At 41.1% G+C, this 19,674-nt stretch overlaps 1 protein-coding gene across 4 annotated transcripts in view; it reads left to right on the forward strand.

Moving 5' to 3' along the window:
* BEND7 (BEN domain containing 7) overlaps nt 1–19,674 on the forward strand; it is a 65,772-nt gene that overhangs the window by 15,538 nt on the left and 30,560 nt on the right. For all 4 annotated transcript variants that reach the window (XM_038741525.1, XM_038741527.1, XM_038741528.1 and 1 more), the window contains 3 exons: nt 4,985–5,287; nt 8,089–8,211; nt 12,421–12,686. In XM_038741525.1, the coding sequence (XP_038597453.1) occupies nt 4,985–5,287; nt 8,089–8,211; nt 12,421–12,686 (692 nt within the window). The remainder of the gene's footprint in view (nt 1–4,984; nt 5,288–8,088; nt 8,212–12,420; nt 12,687–19,674) is intronic.

Here is a 19,674-nt window from a genome sequence, read left to right on the forward strand (position 1 = left end):
CCGTCTCCATTCTACAGGCCGAGCTATTCGAACCCTTTAATTGCTAAGTTATTTGAGTCCCAGACTCATATGTCACTTGTCAACATGACTGTTTTGCCTTAGAGCAGCCGGTTGGGACCCTGATACCATCGGCATGCTAATCTGAGTCCGAGACGCCAACCTCAGCTCCGTCAGGGGAGAATGCAGGCTCCTTCGCATTCCTTATCCTAGGAGCAGCTTGAGCAACTGAACTGTAGTTGGTTCGGACCTGCAGCCAAGAAATTCTGGGCCTATGACCAGATATGTAGCCAGTGTGAATGACCCTTTCCCTTCTTTGCTGGTATCCACTCCCTAGCCCGTAATTTGACCTTCTAGATTCCATTTTTCTTTCTTCAAATCTTCCTGGGACCTGGATCGGTCTACTGTTGTTCTGAAGAGGAAGTTTCCCAACCATCCAGCCTCTTCCTATTCATCTCTGTCATTCCTCCCGTTATGAGTACCAGGAAATGTGTGACGTGTGTGTGTGTGTGTGTGTGTGTGTTTCAAACTCTTCTCATCCTGAAGATGGATTCCAAAATGCAAGCAATTACAAGTCACGACTAATGCCACTCCTTTTTCTCTTGTTGTTGCTGCTGCCCACTTCTGTCTGTGAAACATTTAATCAATATTTACTGAGTGCTCGCTGAGTACAGAGCAGTGTACTAAGTGCTTGGGAGAATACAATGGAATAGAGTTAGTAGACAGTCTCTAGATTGTAAGCTCATTGTGGACAGGGGATATGTCTATTTTATTGTTGTATTGTACTCTCCCAAGCGCTTAGTACAGGACCCTACCCATGGTAAGCACTCAATAAATATGACTGACTGACTGACATAATCCCTGCCATAAAGGAGCTTTCAGACTGATGGGGAAACAGATATTGAAATTAAAATCAACAGGGGAAGTGGCAGGGTACAGGGATATGTATATGACTGCTGTGGGACTGAGACACCACGTGGACTAAAAGAATATTAGTGATGCACAGTTTTGTGAAATATTGGGTTCACTTGCTGTGGCCATTATTCCTAATATTGTTATCTAATTTTAATAAAGCATTGATCAACAGTGTCATGATCATCAATTAATATAGTTGCCCCATGGGCAGGATTTGGTACTGGGTAATATGCAGAACATGTAGAAGACACTGTCCTTCTCTTGACCCCACCTCACCTTCTAGTTATCGTCCCATATCCCTCCTACCATTCCTTTCCAAACTCCTTGAACGAGTTGTCTACACGCGCTGCCTAGAATTCCTCAACAACAACTCTCTCCTCGACCCCCTCCAGTCTGGCTTCCGTCCCCTTCATTCCACGGAAACTGCGCTCTCAAAGGTCACCAATGACCTCCTGCTTGCCAAATCCAACGGCTCATACTCTGTCCTAATCCTCCTCGACCTCTCAGCTGCCTTTGACACTGTGGACCACCCCCTTCTCCTCAACACGTTATCTGACCTTGGCTTCACAGACTCCGTCCTCTCCTGGTTCTCCTCTTATCTCTCCGGTCGTTCTTTCTCAGTCTCTTTTGCAGGCTCCTCCTCCCCCTCCCATCCTCTTACTGTGGGAGTTCCCCAAGGTTCAGTGCTTGGTCCCCTTCTGTTCTCAATCTACACTCACTCCCTTGGTGACCTCATTCGCTCCCACGGCTTCAACTATCACCTCTACGCTGATGACACCCAGATCTACATCTCTGCCCCTGCTCTCTCCCCCTCCCTCCAGGCTCGCATCTCCTCCTGCCTTCAGGACATCTCCATCTGGATGTCCGCCCGCCACCTAAAGCTCAACATGTCGAAGACTGAGCTCCTTGTCTTCCCTCCCAAACCTTGTCCTCTCCCTGACTTTCCCATCTCTGTTGACGGCACTACCATCCTTCCCGTCTCACAAGCCCGCAACCTTGGTGTCATCCTCGACTCCGCTCTCTCATTCACCCCTCACATCCAAGCCGTCACCAAAACCTGCCGGTCTCAGCTCCGCAACATTGCCAAGATCCGCCCTTTCCTCTCCATCCAAACCGCTACCCTGCTAATTCAAGCTCTCATCCTATCCCGTCTGGACTACTGCACTAGCCTTCTCTCTGATCTCCCATCCTCGTGTCTCTCTCCACTTCAATCCATACTTCATGCTGCTGCCCGGATTATCTTTGTCCAGAAACGCTCTGGACATATCACTCCCCTCCTCAAAAACCTCCAATGGCTACCGATCAATCTGCGCATCAGGCAGAAACTCCTCACCCTGGGCTTCAAGGCTCTCCATCACCTCGCCCCCTCCTACCTCACCTCCCTTCTCTCCTTCTACTGCCCAGCCCGCACCCTCCGCTCCTCCACCACTAATCTCCTCACTGTACCTCGCTCTCGCCTGTCCCGCCATCGACCCCCGGCCCACGTCCTCCCCCGGGCCTGGAATGCCCTCCCTCTGCCCATCCGCCAAGCTAGCTCTCTTCCTCCCTTCAAGGCCCTGCTGAGAGCTCACCTCCTCCAGGAGGCCTTCCCAGATTGAGCCCCTTCTTTCCTCTCCCCCTCGTCCCCCTCTCCATCCCCCCGCCTTACCGCCTTCCCCTCCCCACAGCACCTGTATATATGTATATATGGTTGTACATATTTATTACTCTGTTTATTTATTTATTTATTTATTTTACTTGTACATTTCTATCCTACTTATTTTATTTTGTTGGTATGTTTGGTTCTGTTCTCTGTCTCCCCCTTTTAGACTGTGAGCCCACTATCGGGTAGGGACTGTCTCTATGTGATGCCAGTTTGTACTTCCCAAGCGCTTAGTACAGTGCTCTGCACATAGTAAGCGCTCAATAAATACGATTGATTGATTGATTGATTGTCCTTGTCCTTGGAATGGTGATCTCGCCGGAGCAGAAGACAGTTTCTTATCCCCAAAGCAAGAATGTGGAAGCCTGTGTTGGAGGAAACGATTTGGGGAAACCTCTTTATGGAGATGGGAACTTTTCACCTGAGGAAAGAGGGAAGGAAAGGGTGCTCTTTAGTCAAAAGATTCCTAGCCTAGGGTGGGCCCACTGAGGTTTGGTCACTGTGGAGTTTGCAGAGGGCTCCTCAGCCCTGGAGCACATACCAGACAGCCTAGCCAGGCTGGGTGAGGTGGGTCCTCCACGTTCCTTCCTCACCAGGCTCCATTCAGGGTAGGGCTGTTCGGCAGGGGTGAGAGGAAGCCTGCTAGGTTTTTGGCCTGGACTGGGAATAGCAGCTCTATTTCTGGTCTCTAGACTGGAAGCTCTCTGTGGTCAGGGAACATGTCTACCATTTATGTTATATTGTCATCAATCGTATTTATTGAGCACTTACTGTGTACAAGGCACTGTGCTAATTGCTTGGGGAAGTACAGCACAACAGTATAACAGACACATTCCTTTCCCACAGTGAGCTTACAGTCCAGAGGGGGAGACAGACATTAATATAAATGAATAAATTATGGATACATATGTATATATGTGTGTGTGTATAAATGTACATATGTGTGTGTGTATATACATATATACACATGCATACATAAGTCCTGTCGGGGTGGTGAATAAAGGAAGCAAGTCAGGGCAATGCAGGTGGGAGTAGTAAAAGAGGAAATGAGGGCTTAGCCAGGGAAGGCCTCTTGGAAGAGATGTGTCTTCAGTGAGGCTTTGAAAGTGGGCATGGTAATTTTTGTTGGATATGAAAAGGGAGGGTGTTTTAAGTGCTTACTGTGTTCCAGGCACTGTTCTAAGTGCTGGGGTCGATACAAGGTAATCAGGTTGGACACAGTCCATGTCCCACATGGGGCTCACGGATCACAGTCATAGTCCTCATTATACAGATGAGGTAACTGAAGAACAGAGAAGTTAAGTGACTTGCCTAAGGTCACACAGCAGATCAGTGGTGGAGCCAGGACTAGAGCCCAGTTCCTTCTGATTCCCAGGCCCATGCTCTTATCCACTAGTTCAACCTGCTGGGTTATAGTAGGAGAGTGGTGAGGTAGGAGAGGGCAAGATGCTTGAGTGCCTTAAAGCTGATGGGAAGGAGTTTCTGTTTGATGCAGAGGTAGATGGGCAACTACTGGAGGTTCTTGAGGAGTGGGGAAACATGGACTGAACATTTTTATAGAAAAATAATCCAGGCAATAGAATGAATTGTGGACTGAATTGGGAGAGACAAGAGGTAGGGAGGGCAGCAAGGAAGCTGTTACAGTAATCAAGGTGGGATATGATAAGTGCTTGGATTAACATGGTAGTAGTTTGGAGAGGAAAGGGCAGATTTCAGTGATATATAGATCAAACTGACAGGATTTATTGCTAGATCGAATATGTGGGTTGAATGAGAAAGAGGAGAAAAGGATAATGCCAAGGTGATGGGCTTTTGAGACAGGAAGTATGGTGCTGCTGTCTACAGTGATGGGAAAGACATGGGGAGGACAGGGTTTGGGGAGGAAGATAAGAAGTTCTGTTTAGGTGAGGTGATGTTAAGTGTGAGGTGATGCCAGGGCAACCCAGTAGAGATGTTTTGAAGGCAGGAGGAAATGTGAAACTGCAGAGAGGGAGAGAGATCGGTCTGGAGATCGAGATTTGGGAAGCATCTGCTTACTTGTACTCTCCCAAGTGCTTAGTACAGTGCTCTGCACACAGTAAGCCCTCAGTACATACGATTGATTGATTGGTCTTTACCTGACTCAAAGGGGTCGCTGGCTTTGCCCAAATATTGTGGGGGTGAAACATTAGCTATTAGTGTTGTTTCCACAGGACCAATCTCTATGGGGCAAAATCACCCCTAATCCTTGATCAAGAGGTGCATTGGAATCTGATCAAACTCTTCCAACTGGAAAGGTTGATACTGTAATTCCAGTCTTCTTTTTCAAGATCTAGTCCTTTTTTAAGCACCAACCCCTAGGACGAGTGTGGGTGAGGTCAGCCTCCTTCCCTCCCCCCCCCCCCGTTTTCGTTCATTTCTCTTGTTAACTCTGGCTCCTATTTTCATTAGGAGATGAAAGCATGGAAATTAAAAAGCAAATTACTGGGATGAGAAGACTACTAAATGACAGCACTGGAAGAATCTATCAGCGTGTTGGCAAGGAAGGAGAAAAATTAAAGGAAGAACCTCAAGATTTAGACTTAGTTTGGGCTCCGCGGTTGAACTCCTCAGCAGAAGCCCGACAGACTCTTCGTCCTTCCTCAAGTGGTGCCTGGACTGAAATAGTACCTCCAGTTGGCCATTTCTCAGGGCAGTATGGAACCCGATCAAAGTCATTCCAGAATCAACCCAAAACTGCTATAGGATCCAATGGTATGACCCATATCGCATGATTATTGCTGCGGTGGGTTACATGGGTGGGGTATTTTTATGATTTCTTTGTGGCTTTGTGATTTTTAATTTTCACAGTAGAAATTCAGCTCTGACCAAGTCAACCACCTGCCACAGTTATTGTAGTAGAAGAGTAGGGGAACTTAGTGAGGAGAAAGGAAGGATAATTTGTAATTGAAGAATTATTGAAATTAAACTGAGAATGAAGTGTTTTGTTTTTTTATGCAGTTGTTCCCAACTGGAGTTCCATATTAAAGGTGAGAATTTCCTAAGAGAAATTTTCCCTTCTATCCATTAGAACAGTTTATCCCACCCTTCCAATTTTTTAGTTACAATTCACTTTAGCTTGGGCAGTAAGGATGGAAAGTTTTGATTGATAGAAGTAGCTCATGCTCTGTATGAGATAGATGAATTTTAGTTGGTAAGGACGACTTTCTAAAGATTCGTGTTTTAATTCATATTTCCTTTTACTTCACTGGGTTTCTTTGTCAAAACAGTGTTTGCTACTACTATGAATTCATAACTAAGTGGTGGACTTTATTACCCTGGGTCTAGTGTTGCCTTAATCTGAAATTCCAACTATTAAATCCGGCATTATTATCTTTGATCAGAGCTGAAAATAATTCCCTTCCTAGACAATTCCTTCCATCCTTTGGGTAGGGATTGTCTCTACCTGTTGCTGAACTGTACTTTCCAAGCACTTAGTACAGTGCTATGCACACAGTAAGTGCTCAATAAATATGATTGAATGAATCCTATTACCCAGTTGTTAGAAAAACTTAAATACAAAGTATAAACTAAAAAAAGACAAATTATTGCTGGTTATTCATGGATGTCCCCACCCATACCTATTGTCCATCACTATGTATAGATCATGTACAGGTAAACCTGAAACTTCCTCAAGAAGAGGACTTCCTCTTCTTGAGGTACTTTCAGGTTTATAAGGAGAAATAAGAATGGGGAGCAGAGAAAAAGTATTTCCATTTTCTTTATAGAATCCTGAAGATGCGTAGGAAATGGGGACATGTTCTGCCCTGTGCATTTTAATATAGCAGAAATTATTTTTTTGTAAGTTGATGTCCTTTAGGAGTAAAATACAATATTTTTGAAATTTATTATATAGCCATAGTCTGTTGCAACTAGTTCAAATGGAAGAAAGACTTGTGAGCTACCTGATGATGAGACAGCCAGAGACCCCAAGAGATATATCTGTGTCTTCTTTTTCTTTCAGCTATTATAAAGCCACTATCAAATTCACAGGCTGGCATGCTTCCAGGGTGGAGGGAGATGACTGTTTGAAGACTCCCCCATAAAAATAAAAAGGCAGTTCTCTTTAAAATTAAAAAATGATTTATAACAAGTTGAAAAGGGTTGCTTTTGTCCTCTAAAAATGATAAAGGTAGTACTTGGAACAGTGACTAAGAATATTCTATAAGATATTTGTACCTCTGCTGCCATAAGTGATTGGAAGAGAGACGATAAGAAAAATCAAATTCGCTTTTATGTCTGTGTGGAATTAGTAGACCCTATATGTATGGAATTAGTAGACTCCTGCCCTGATAAGTATATGGGGAGAAGAGTTCGATATTCCTATCAGCACTTGGTATGGTGGATTTACATGGGTAACTTTTATTAATGTTAATGAGAGTTATAAAGTAAATCCCCCACATATCAAAAGGATAATAGGCCTTTTGGTTTTTGCTGCCTGAAAACTTTTCATTAGGTATGAGTTATGCAGATAATAGTGTGAATGGGTTTTGCCTGTGATCACTTGCAGTTTCAAACTTTACACACCTTAGGTTGCTTATCATTTTGAATCCAAAAAACACAGCTATTCTAAATTTGGAACAGACAGTCATTTTGTCAGGGTCAGCTTTTCTAGCCATAATTTAAAGTCATAGAATGGCTTCTGTCACAGAAGCTAATGCAGAGTATATAGAAACGGTGCTGTGGTAGTTGAGGTTTTATTGATTATTTTGTGCACGTAAAAAGACAGATTGGGGCCCAGCAGCCTCCTGAATCATCCACTGAACTGTTTGAACACAGAGGTTTTGGGGGAAAAAGTGGGAGGGTCATTTAGAGGGAGGGCAATGGAGGTAGTAAGAGAGGTTGGGGAGAAAGAAAAAGATAAGAGATAAAGGATGTGCTTTATCCAGTTGTGGATGTATCAATACACCTACATCCTGCCTGCATTAAAGTCAAAACAACCGCTGCTCCGCCCACACACTAATTCAACCTCAAGGAACTTTTATTTTTACTCCCAGTTCCTCAGTGTGGAGCAAAATGTAATTTTCAAATGATTCTAGAATAGTTAGGTATGCACGTAATGCTTGGTGTAAATCTTTATTACATATATAACTGCCATGTCTCTGCAAGGGTACTCTGGAAGTCCGTTGTTTTTGTTGTTGTTGTTGTTTTGTTTTCTGCACAATGAAGTGAGTGTGTTTATAATGCATTTTGGTGCTATTGTTATCTGAGACAACTACTCTGACATTAGAGAGCCCTGCTGGGAGAAGGCATTGTGTTCATTCACAGTTTGATGCAGTCTTCCCCAGACCATGGTAACAGCATGCCTCTTACAATATGGAAGCTCCTATAATTGGATAAAATCAGATCCCCCAAATTTGGTTTGTTGAAAATTATTGGGTACGTTTTCTTTAGGCACAGTTTCATAATAATAGTGTTTACTTCGAAATCTTGTCAGCGTACATTCAATTTCTTTCTCTCCCCGCCGTTCTTATTTCTTTTGTTTGGATTGTGTCATTCTTTTCTTTCTTATTCAGGAGAACTTCCAGTGGTGAATTCATCAGTTGGTTCGAACTGCTGTACTTGTAACTGCCAATCAACATTGCAGGCCATTCTCCAAGAACTCAAGACCATGAGAAAATTAATGCAAATTCAAGCAGGTACAAAAATCTGGCCTTAAAATGCACACCTGACATCTTGATGTCTGGATTTTTATTGTGTTTTCATTATTAGTTCCTCCCACCTCACCTTCTTACTGTGTTCCTTTATTAGCTCCTTCTAAACACATTTTTATTTGCCCTTTAGCAAATCAAAATCAGGATAATTTCTCCTAATGCAAATGAAGGTATTTAGTGTCCATTCCATGCATTTTATCCTAAGAGCTCTAACTACTTTACAGAAGTCAATTAAATTCCGGAACCTCTAGCAAGATAGAAAAAAATCATTTTTTATTGAAGTAGGCTAACATTGAGATCCATGTAAGCAAGCAAAGGAAAAGGACAACTCTTACTGGTTTGGGGGCCCAATGTGCAACCACATTATTTCTGAAGCAGCCCAGGCTAGGTTGTTTCTGGGTGTCATGGTGCTAGGATGGAAAGATCAAGAGCGATGGAGAGAATTGCAACCCCTAGAGCCTTCTCTAGACTGTTAGCCTGTTGTGTGCAGGCAATGTATCTGCCGCCTCTGTTGTACTCTCCCCAGAGCTTAGTATACTGCTCTACGCAGAATAAGCACTCAATTAATACCATTGATTGATTTCAAACCACAAGAGGTAGCTGGAAATTGTGGCTTCTTGTGACTGACTCCCTACTCCCTGAAGGTCGAAGGAAACTCTGAGGCAAAGCTGGGAGATGAGCCCTTTGCAGGTTATTTCTTTACCTTTGAAGTGCTGTGTACCAGGTAGCAACAGGAGTTTAGCCCTGAAAATACTTCGTCTGCTTCATGGTGAGGGACTTTCTTAAAGCTACAGAGCATTGCAGTGGTGGAGCTGGAATTGGGCTTCAGAAATCCTGTTCTTGCAAAAACTGTGTTTTTCCATCTTCCAAAGTAGGATAAAAATAATTGATATATATTTGAAACAGGTGGGGTTAAGGCTTTACTCTGTCAATCACCCAGAATCTTCCTTTGCAGGACAGAAAGTACTTGTTTAACATATGGGAAAAATAATACATTGGCATTTATGGCATTCAAGCTGTTTCAGTTTTATTCCCATGTGCCTAGAAGTTGCTACCTGTTTCAGGCAAGGTTATCCTTCTGTGCCTATGGTAACATAAGATGTTTTAAAATATTTCATTTCCTGTAATTTACTGCCATTTGGCCCATCCGAGTGACATTCCTACTGTAAATTCTCAGTCCTGGTTCTTCTGTTTTGTTTTTGTTCTCCCTCCACTCCAAGGAGATGAGTACTTTATTCCTTTACTCTTCCAAAGACTTGAGCCAGCTTTGTTGTAGAAGCTTCCCTCAGAGCAAAATTCTCACACCACTGTCAATATCAACAGCATTTCTTGAATGGTTGATAATGGTGGTATTTTTTAATATTCTCATTCTTATAGAGGAAGAATTTATTAGGACTTTACTAAAGATGAATACTTAAGAAAACAGACACATGGGAAAGTAATGATTTATTTTGATATTTAAGTTCCTTGTTACAGAAATGGCAAACTAAAAATTGCAACCCTTTAAATCTGTGACTGAAACCTTTCCAGAATCCATTAAATAAATGCCACCTTGTCTCTGTGTTTCCTTTTCTAAAACCTTTGCAGAATAGGGTAGTAAACTATATACCAAAAGCTATGAGTTTTTACATTGAACTTCTAATTGCATTAGAATAAAAAGTGATCTAATTGGCATTTCTGTTCTCTCGTCTTCTAAATTTGGTAATATGTTGGAGGATTTTTTAAAATGTATTGGCTCCAGGATTTAGATTTAAATTATACTAAAACAAGTTCTATGGTGAAAAAATGGTCAAGGTGTGAGGATCCTTTTTTAAAAAAAAAAAAATTAAGTAGGCCAGTAACTATGGGAGCTTGGTCAAATTTATATATTTTTCCATGCTTCTTGTAGAAATTGGGAAAATTGAAATTAGCTTGCAAATTGTTTTCAGTTTTTTAAGGGACAAATGGAACATGGATACAATATATTAATATTATCTTTAAGATTGATGGAAAAGTAAAATTAAAAGGCAATTAGCAATATTTGTAAAGTTTGTTAAGATGCTACTATCTTATTCCCCCTTCATCTATTCTTCATCCCCTCTAAACTATAAGCCCCTTTTGGACAGAGAACATCTCTACCAATTCTATTGTATTTTACTCTCCCAAGTGCTTAGGACAATGTGCTCAATAAATACTATTGATTGATCCATGGGTTTATTGTGCTAAAAAATAGGCATTCCATATGGCTAATAAATAATAATTTGAATGGGGGTCAAAATAGTAATAATGCTATGCATTGCCCTTGCATTTTTCCTCCGAAGATTTCTGAATGCCTTCTGTAGTAGCCCTGTGATGTTCAAAAGTATTTCCGTGGTAGCCCTGTGATGTACAAAGGTATTTATGTCCCCATTTTTTTCAGGGAGTTAAAGCTGGACTCAGCCTTGCCTGAAACAATTCAGCCAGTCAGTGCTTAAACCATAGAATTCCTTTTTCTAGTTAAAAATATGGGATTTGTAAAGTCATTTGTATTAGTAACAGACACACTATTTCATTTTAGGGAGGACATAATAGGGACAGAGAAGGTACCGAGAAGGGCAACCAAAATAATTACAGGGTAGACTGAAAAGGTGACCGTTATGTACAGGGAATATGTCTGCCAACTCTGTTGTATTGCACTCTCTCAAGTGCTTAGTACAGTACTTCGCACACAGTAAACACTCAGTAAATACCATTGATTGATTGATTGATTGATGAAGACTTCAGTTTGGAAAGATGAAGGCTTACAGGAGGTCTTGTTTACAATGATCGGTGTGGTCAGTGCAAAACATGGAATTGTTAATCCCCCAGATTTAGGAAACAAAGGCTAGTAGGACTCTTGAAGCTTGAGATCATATGTTTAAAACAGAACAGAAAAAATAAAATAATGTCTTTTCATAGAACAAGTGGAATATGTGACCATAGAAAGTTGGCAGGCAGAAATATTAGTAGGTTCAAAAAAGTTTCCAATAGATCTGTGACAATTAGCCTGAACTTGGGTTTTGATAGGGAATCTTGAGAAGAGTTAGATGCATGTATGGTAGGCCTGTGATGGATATTCAATCAATCAATGGTATTTATTGAGCACTTACTGTGTGCTGAGCTACATAGTAATCTCTGGGAAGAGTACAGTAGAATAAGACACAATTCCTGCCCTCAAGTATTTTACAATCTAGCAGTTATTAGGAAGGAATTAGACGTGTTAGCTCATACATCCATAACCATGAGAATAATTGCCAAAGAAGACAACCAGCTTATTGTTCCTCCAAAATTATTTGGTACCACTGTTTGGAGACAGAATACTGGGTTGTATGGATCATTGTTTTGACCTAGTATGGCATATTTTGTATTTCTGAGGAAATAACTACCTACCTGCAGAGGCCACCTGCCTCAAAAACACATAGGAACAAAACTCATCTGAATCATTGCAGTCATAGATGTGGAAGGGACTTCGAGCTATCATCTGCTTCAGGCCCCTGTTTCTATGGCTATTTATTCTATCTGTAAACATCTCCAAGGATGGAGACTCCAGAGTGACTCTTGGTAGCCTGTTCTAATGATTTATCAACCCGATAATCAAGAAGTTCTGCCTTACAACCAATTGAAAATTATTCGGCTTTAATTCAAGTCTTGCTCAGCTTACAGTGGATGTGGAGAGCAGCTAGTCAACATCCTCTTCGGAGAAAAAAAACTTCATCTGCTCGAAGGCCGTTATTAAGTAATCTCTTAGTCTTCTCTTCTGAAACAGCCTCCTCTTATAAGGCCTACTTTCCATTTCTGTCATTCTTCTGTGGGCCCTCTAAAGTTTCTGTATATCCTCTTTACAATGCCCTGTTCTTCGAGTTGATCATAGTTGTTTTCTCCAATAACAATGACAGGGTTTTCTTAGGTAGGGGTTTTGCATCTCTCTTGGAATTTTATATCTTCAAATATCTTCCAGAACTTGCATTTTGTGACCTTCTGTGATGTAAGCCATTTAGTCTAATTTGAGGGGCGGCTGGGGGGAAGAGGAGTTTGGTGTACATTCATTCCCAGCCCTACACATTAGCATTACTGTGCTAGTAAAGAATCTTCATCTCAGTTTCACATTTGAAAAAACCCCACATAGGCTTGCAATGATAAGTGCGCCTCAATTAAAATTCAGACGTCAATTCTGTAACTATCTTTTGTTGTTCACAGTTGGTGTCCAAAACAGACAGCAACCCCCAATTCCCCTTATCTGCTCCCAGCGAACTGCTGTCTCTCGCAAGAGAAATAAAAAGAAAAAAGTGCCGCAAAAGACTGTTGAACCTCTGACTGTGAATAAGAAGCCCAGCGAGCTAGAGAATGAGAAGAAAACAACAGAGGCCACCGAAAGGTCTGGTCTCCAAACAGTTGAACGCATCCCAGCTGAGGAAAATCATGTTTTGGGATTTGGAATTGTTCTTGAATCACCTGCCTCCGATGTAAGTTGCTATTTCAGAGTTTGTAGAATCTGTGATTTAGCATTGAAGTGGTGGTTCTGACACTTTACCTTTTTGTGAAGGCTCTTGCCCCTTATCATTCCATAGCTGACCTCAGTTCCTCTTGCAGTTTTAATAAGCCCCTGCACCCTGCCCACAAAGAGGCCCGCTCTTACCGCTCTCCACCCACGGCCGTGCATCTCAACTCATCTGACCTCCACAGCTACTCAGTGCTGTTTCTTGCCCGTGAAGCAGCATGGCCTGTAGTGGATAGAGCATGGGCCTAGGAGTAAAAAGGACCTGAGTTCTAATTCTGGCTCCACCATTTTTCTGCTCTGGGACCTTGGGCAAATCACTTAAGTTCTCTGGGCCTCAGTTTCCTCATCTGGAAAATGGGGATTCAAACTGGGAGCCCCATGTGGGACATGGACTGTGTTCAATCTGATTATCTTATATTTACCTCAGTGCTTAGTAGAATGCCTGGCACACAGTAAGCACTTAACAAGTACCATGATTACTATTACCACATCAATTTACAGAACACTAGGAACGAGGAAGGGAGATTGATTGCAGGAGATTTCCTTTCCCTGAATTTTGCTGCCTCCATTAATGGCAAAAATTTCCATTCTTTAACCCTGAAGGAGGGAGAGTCAATGACTGATCTGCTTTGGCGACCAGACTGGAAATACCTTGAAGAACTCCCTGGTAAAAAAAAAAAAAATGTGCCCACTAATTTCTTTAATATTTTTTAATTTTGAAAAGGGAGTTTTCAATTTCCTCAATGTAGAGAGCTAAAAGAATGTAATTAAATCCTTTGTAGATAAGCATAAATGAACAGAACCATGCAGATAAGGTCACACCTTTCTGGTAACACAAACTAATAATAAAAACGGAGCAGTCATGCTAATTTTCTTTTATAGATGCATGCTACAGTGCTAATTAGGTTGTGCTGATGTGCCATCTTCTCCATGTAATAATAGATTAATGCTCTGAAAAGATTTTTTTCTGTTGTAACAGTTTGAAATGTAGTTGCAGAGGGGATGACTTTCAGGTATCCCTCTGACGAGTCGTTTACATAAACTTAATTTTTTTTCCAGTATCTCTTCGCTCAGTACAGTTTCATAGTCAAAACTACAATATGTTGAGAGTTCTTAAAATAAGGGAGTAATCTATTCTTATAAAGTTGTATAGAATGAAGTCCTAATTTAGAATTTCCCCAGAGACACGAGGGACTAGAATTGGTCCAACAATTTAAAACTTTGAAAATGCTTCTTTTCACAAGGAATAAATTGCCACTGTGAAAACAGCTTAGCCAAGGGGATAAAGTACACGCCCAGGAGTCAGAAGGACCTAGGTTCTAACCCCAGCTCTGCCACTCGTCTGCTGTGTGACCTTGGGCAAGTCATTTAACTTCTCTGTTCCTCAGTTAGCTCATCTGTAAAATGGGAGTTAATACTGTGAGCCCCATGTGGGACATGGACTGTGTCCAACTTGATTAGCTTGTATCACCCCCACGGCTTAGAACAGTGCTTGACACATAGTAAGCGCTTAAAAAATACTATTATTAGTAGTAGTAGCAAAGGACTATTTATTCAAAGTTGATTTTGTAGACTAATTTCTACATTGATGGTATTGCAGAGGACTTGAAAGTTATAAAGTTTATTGCACCTTTTACAGGATTCCATTGATTTTTTTTGTTTTGAACTCCACTCCCCATAGTTAAGTAGTATTTTTATTTTTGAAAATAAAATTTAATAATTATCATCAGTGGTATTTATCGAATGCTTTCTATGTGCAGAGCACTGTGCTTGGGAGAATACAGTACAACACAGTGAGCTGAAACGTTCCCTGCCCATAGCGAGCTTACATTCTAGTGGATTGCCTAAGATGTATTTTAGAACATTGCAATTTACCTTCAGCGGGAATAATTATAGTATTTTATCTTTTCTTCTGTGGCAAAATTGAAGGGGTAAAACATCCACTAGTTTTCCCAGTATTTGAATATTTTCTTTGAAGTGTATATAGGCTGCTCAATGTAGCCACTGATTTTCTTGAAATATGCCTGTAAACACAAGTAATTCTCCTTCCAAATAAGTTGATTTGCTTGATTTGTTATTTACAGCAAGACTTTCTACTTTTTATTTAGCTCTAAATTCAAGTGATTGAGACAGGCATGAAAAAGCGTTATATACTGATCGGTTCAATTTTATGAAATATTTGGGATCAAATTTAATTTACTGCTTATTACCTGTGCTATAACAAGAACGTCAGTATTCAGTTCTTATTTATATTACCCAAAGGATTGGCATCTTGCAGTGTTGGCACATGCTAGGGAGGGACACATCAGGCTGTTAGCTCTAACTGCTCTGAGGGCATCGTTGCTCCTGCAGGCAGGCCTGGCATTTCCGTCTCTACAATGCTCTTTCCAGTGCGGAGTCGCTGTTCCAGAGACCCTCACTTCCGAATTTGGCTCCCCCTTCCCTTCCAGAGAAGCAGCGTGGCCTAGTGAAAAGAGCAAGGGCCTGGGAATCAAGGAACCTGGGTTCTAATCCTGCCCGTCACTTTCCTGCTGAGTGCTCTTGGGCACGTCACTTAACTTCTCTGTGCCTCAGTTTCTGGGCCTCATCTGTAAACTGGGGTTTAATAATCTGCAAAATTGGGTATAATATCCATTCTCCCCCCTCCCCAACCCTTAGACTGTGAGACCCATGTGGAACAGGGACTGCATCTGAGCTGATGATCTTGTATCTATCTCTAGCACAGTGTTTGGCACATAGTAAGCCCTTAACAAATAACGTAATTGTTAATATTCTAATTATTCCCCGTCCATCCCTGTTTGTGAGAGCGACAGGAATCTATGGGGGTGTGGAAGGAGCTTTCCCATGGCATAAGTTTCTGGAGTACCAACAGGACTCCGGCCACCGCCACCACCAGGGATCCTGACTTATTCCCTGCCTGCTTCCTGAACAACTCCTTTGCTGTTTGGTGCTGAAACTCTTTTAGGTTGCTGATGCTTGTATCACACCATTCTCACCTCTTGCTTCTTTATTTCTTGATTATTATTTGATCATAAGAGCTATTACATTTGATAAAGTACATTCAGAGTTGTCTATGAAAGCTCAATTAGATACTGATTGTCTGTGATTGAAGAATTACTTGCTCCCCAAAGAAAAGCAGGAATAAATCAGCATTTGGTTCTAAATTATATAGCTGATATACAAATTGTTTCCTCTATTCAACACAAAAAGTAACTAAACTAAAATAACATTATGTAGTGTGTTTTCCCATCATTACACCAGGGAGTTCCATCTGTGGCTCTCATTAGCATTAATGAGTCTCGCCTGTTACAATCCCCTGAGGATAGATGGGAGATCAAATTCCTTAGGTGGGGACCTCTGACCTTCAAAGCAAAGGGATGTCAAATTAAGGCAATCCCAATCTCTTATAAATTACTACTTTAAAGCAGAAAGGTGTTAGGATTCTGACATGCATTTACCGTGACAGGAAGGGAGAGGGGATAGGTGGATGGGATAGGTATTTAGGAACTGGAAATCCAGGGAGAAGTTGTTCCAGAAAATGTATCTCTAGATAGGGTAATATGTCCAAGATAGGAAAGGACATTCTGGAGGTAGAAGTTATTCACGGGTGGGCATGGGTGACAAGAATGTCCAGTGGGAGAGATTGGCTATTTTAGGATGGACTCCTTTTAGGGGAGAGTGAGAATTTTCAGTGTGATGAAGGTCTCGTTAAATATGGGAAATGCCATGACTTATTGGGTGAGGAATTTCTAGGTTTGGTGATACCCAGGAAGGGACAAAGAGCCCAGTTGGTTAAATCTTGGTGATGAAGTGCTTTATTAAGTGCTTGGAAGAGTATAATAAAACAGACTTGGTAGACATGTTCCCCGCCCACAATGAGCTTACGGTCTGGGGGTGCTTACAGAGTTGTAATTGGAGAAGGCATATCATGAATTCTCAAGGAGGATGAACCAGTGTAATATGGCAGTGGTGATGTCCTGGGTGAGATCATTGAGAAGGAAAGGGTCATTACAGTGGTACCAAAATTATGGAGGATAGTTCAGTGCATGAATGGGTAGTGATACTGAAATATAGAAAAAGGAGTCATTGAATCCTTTCATAGTAAAAGCTTTTCTCCCTAGCAAATGTTCAGCATTATCCTTTTCCCAGTTAAGAGAAAGCAGTTTTGGATGGACCCCAGGGCACAACAAAGGCATCAGCCAGTAGCAAAAACTTCTAAGAAATGTGTGTCACTGAAGCTCTTGAAGTGCTGATGTCTGGATTGACCATTTTAAAATATGGTCCAGTTTCTTTTTTTCTTTAATAGCATTCATTAAGCACTTACTATAGTCAAGAACTGTCCTAAACCCTGGAGTAGACACAGGTTAATCAGGCCAGATGCAGTCCCTGTCCCACATGGTGCTCACAGTCTAGGTAGAAGGGAGAATAGATATTGAATCCCAATTTTGCAGTTGAAGAAACTGAAACCTAGAGAAGTTAAGTGACTTATCCAAAGTCACACAGCAGGTAAGTGGTGGAGCTGGGATTGGAACCCAGGTCCTCTGGTTCCCAGGTTTGTGCTTTACCTACTGGGCCACACTGCATTTTTGCTATCATTATGACCAACATATAGAAAAGTGGCATCCAAACCTGTAAGATGGTTCAATGTCAAGCTTTTGGAGAATGGAGAACTGTTTAGACTCTGGGATAACCTCAAAACCAGCTTATCAGAGCATGGTAGCCCCTCGTGGGACAAGGACTATGTCCCACATGATTTGCTTGTATCCACCCCACCAGTTAGTCCAGTGCCTGGCACATAGTAAGCACTTAAATACCGCAATTATTGTTATTATCTCTAAGTGAAATGCCAACAAGATATGAGCACTCTTCCAGGTTACTATCTTCCAGGAAAGTATCAAGAATATGGGCATGGAAAATGTCCACCACTGAGTCCCGGGCACAACCCTCTCCCTGTACTCCCATTCTTCCAGCGGCAGAAGAACGATAATTTACTTGTCTCCTTCCCTGAATCTTGGATCCAGGAGATCTAGCATTTTCTCAGGTCCCATCTCTAACCCAGGTCTCTGGCTCTTCCCTCCTTCCCTATATGCTGTGTGGCCTAGTGGAAAGAGCAAGAGTCTGGGAGTCAGAGGACCTGGGTTCTAATCCCAGCTCTAACACTTGTCTGCTGTGTGACCTTGGGCAAGTCATTTAACTTCTCTGTGCCTCAGTTACCTCATCTGTAAAATGGGGACAAAGACTGTGAGCCCCATGTGTCTGATCCGATTATCTTGTATCTACCCCAGCACTTAGTATAATGACTGTTACAAAGTAAGTGCCTAGGAAATACCATTAATATTATTACATGTTCAGGGAATCTCTCTGCCAGGCTACTGGCCAATGTGTATTTAAAAGTAATATTGTTTGGTCGCATCTTCTATGCCTTATCTTTGTTATTCATTTGTAGAATTTCAAATGAGTGCAAATCATCGAAGAAGATACATTCCTTGTTCAAAGGCTTACAGTCTAAAATGGACCCTTGCGAGTTCTGAGAGTACTATTTTTCTTCCAGGAAAAAAATTACCTGAAAAAGCAGGTTGTCTCATTTATTTGAAATGATTCTTTCCTTAGTTTTCACTGGGGCACATTTACAAAATGCCTGCTGTTGTCATCTTTGTCCTGGTAAAGGGTCTCTGCCTCCTACCAAAATCTGATGCACTTTTGGAATGCTATATTCACTATAAGTATGAACAATTTTAAGAACCTATCTTAAAGATCTTTAGCATAAATCAAACCCCGAGGGCTCAGATTTGCTCATTTATCATTTGAGAAAGGTAAAAGATAAAATTTCTCTCTGAAATGACTCATTATGCTAACATAAAAAGATCATTTTCATTGGCTAAATTCTGTCTTTTTTTCTAAAGCCTCTTTTGGTCACTCAATATTTTGCTTAAAAATATGAAAGATTGAATTATTTGATCACTTAACTAAGTAGCCGTATCTTTTCTGTGTGCTGCTATAATATTGGAATTAAAGAAATTATACTTATTAATTACATTAGTAGTTGGGGATGGATCTTCTGTTACTCATTCTCTACAGATTCACAGTCTTCCTCTGAAGTACGAATAACTCACAGAAATACTTAAATCTCAGAAAGGGTATTAAAATAGAAATCATATCTTCTAGGGGAAGAGGTTAAAATAGAAGAAATCCTCTGTTTTTGGAAATACTGTAGAAGATTCCCTAATGAGGGGAAAAAATTAAAAATAGGAATTTGCAATTTTTTTTCCTGACTCAAATATCAATTGTCTGGAAGTCACCAACTGAATCAGTCCATATTAATTGAAGATAATAATAATATTTATTAATAATAATAATAATAATAATGGTATTTGTTAAGAGCTTACTATATGCCAAGCACTGTTCTAAGTGTTGAGGGAGATACAAGGTTATCAGGTTGTCCCAGGTGGTGCTCACAATCTTAATCCCCATTTTACAGATGAGGTAACTGAGGCACAGAGAAGTGAAGTGATTTGCCCAAAGTCACACAGCTGACAAGTGGCAGAGCCAGGATTAGAACCCACGACCTCTGACTCCCAAGCTTGTGATTGGGACAAACTATTAATGTATGTGGCATTGCATTCTGAAAAATAACGAATAAATTCCTTTTCAATTTCCTGGGCTCAATTCTACTGAATACATAAAATTTCAAGATGAATGTGTTCGATTCCATAATAAGAACATAATAAATTTACAAAGAAAACAAGTTAAAGTTCAACCATCGGAAATATCAGCAGTAATATTTGTCAATTCAGCACTACTGAGAGGGGGCAGACTTCAGTTAGACTTTTAGCCTTGATTTCTAGATTTTATGCCAGTCTTGAAATGTTGTAGTCCACCCCTCCCAATTTAGCCAGCCAAGCTGCACCCTGGAATTGTGCTTGCATTTGTGAGCAACCTGTGTTGCATTTTTC

The sequence above is a fragment of the Tachyglossus aculeatus genome, assembly GCF_015852505.1.
Source record: "Tachyglossus aculeatus isolate mTacAcu1 chromosome 12 unlocalized genomic scaffold, mTacAcu1.pri SUPER_6_unloc_1, whole genome shotgun sequence".
NCBI lineage: Eukaryota > Metazoa > Chordata > Mammalia > Monotremata > Tachyglossidae > Tachyglossus > Tachyglossus aculeatus.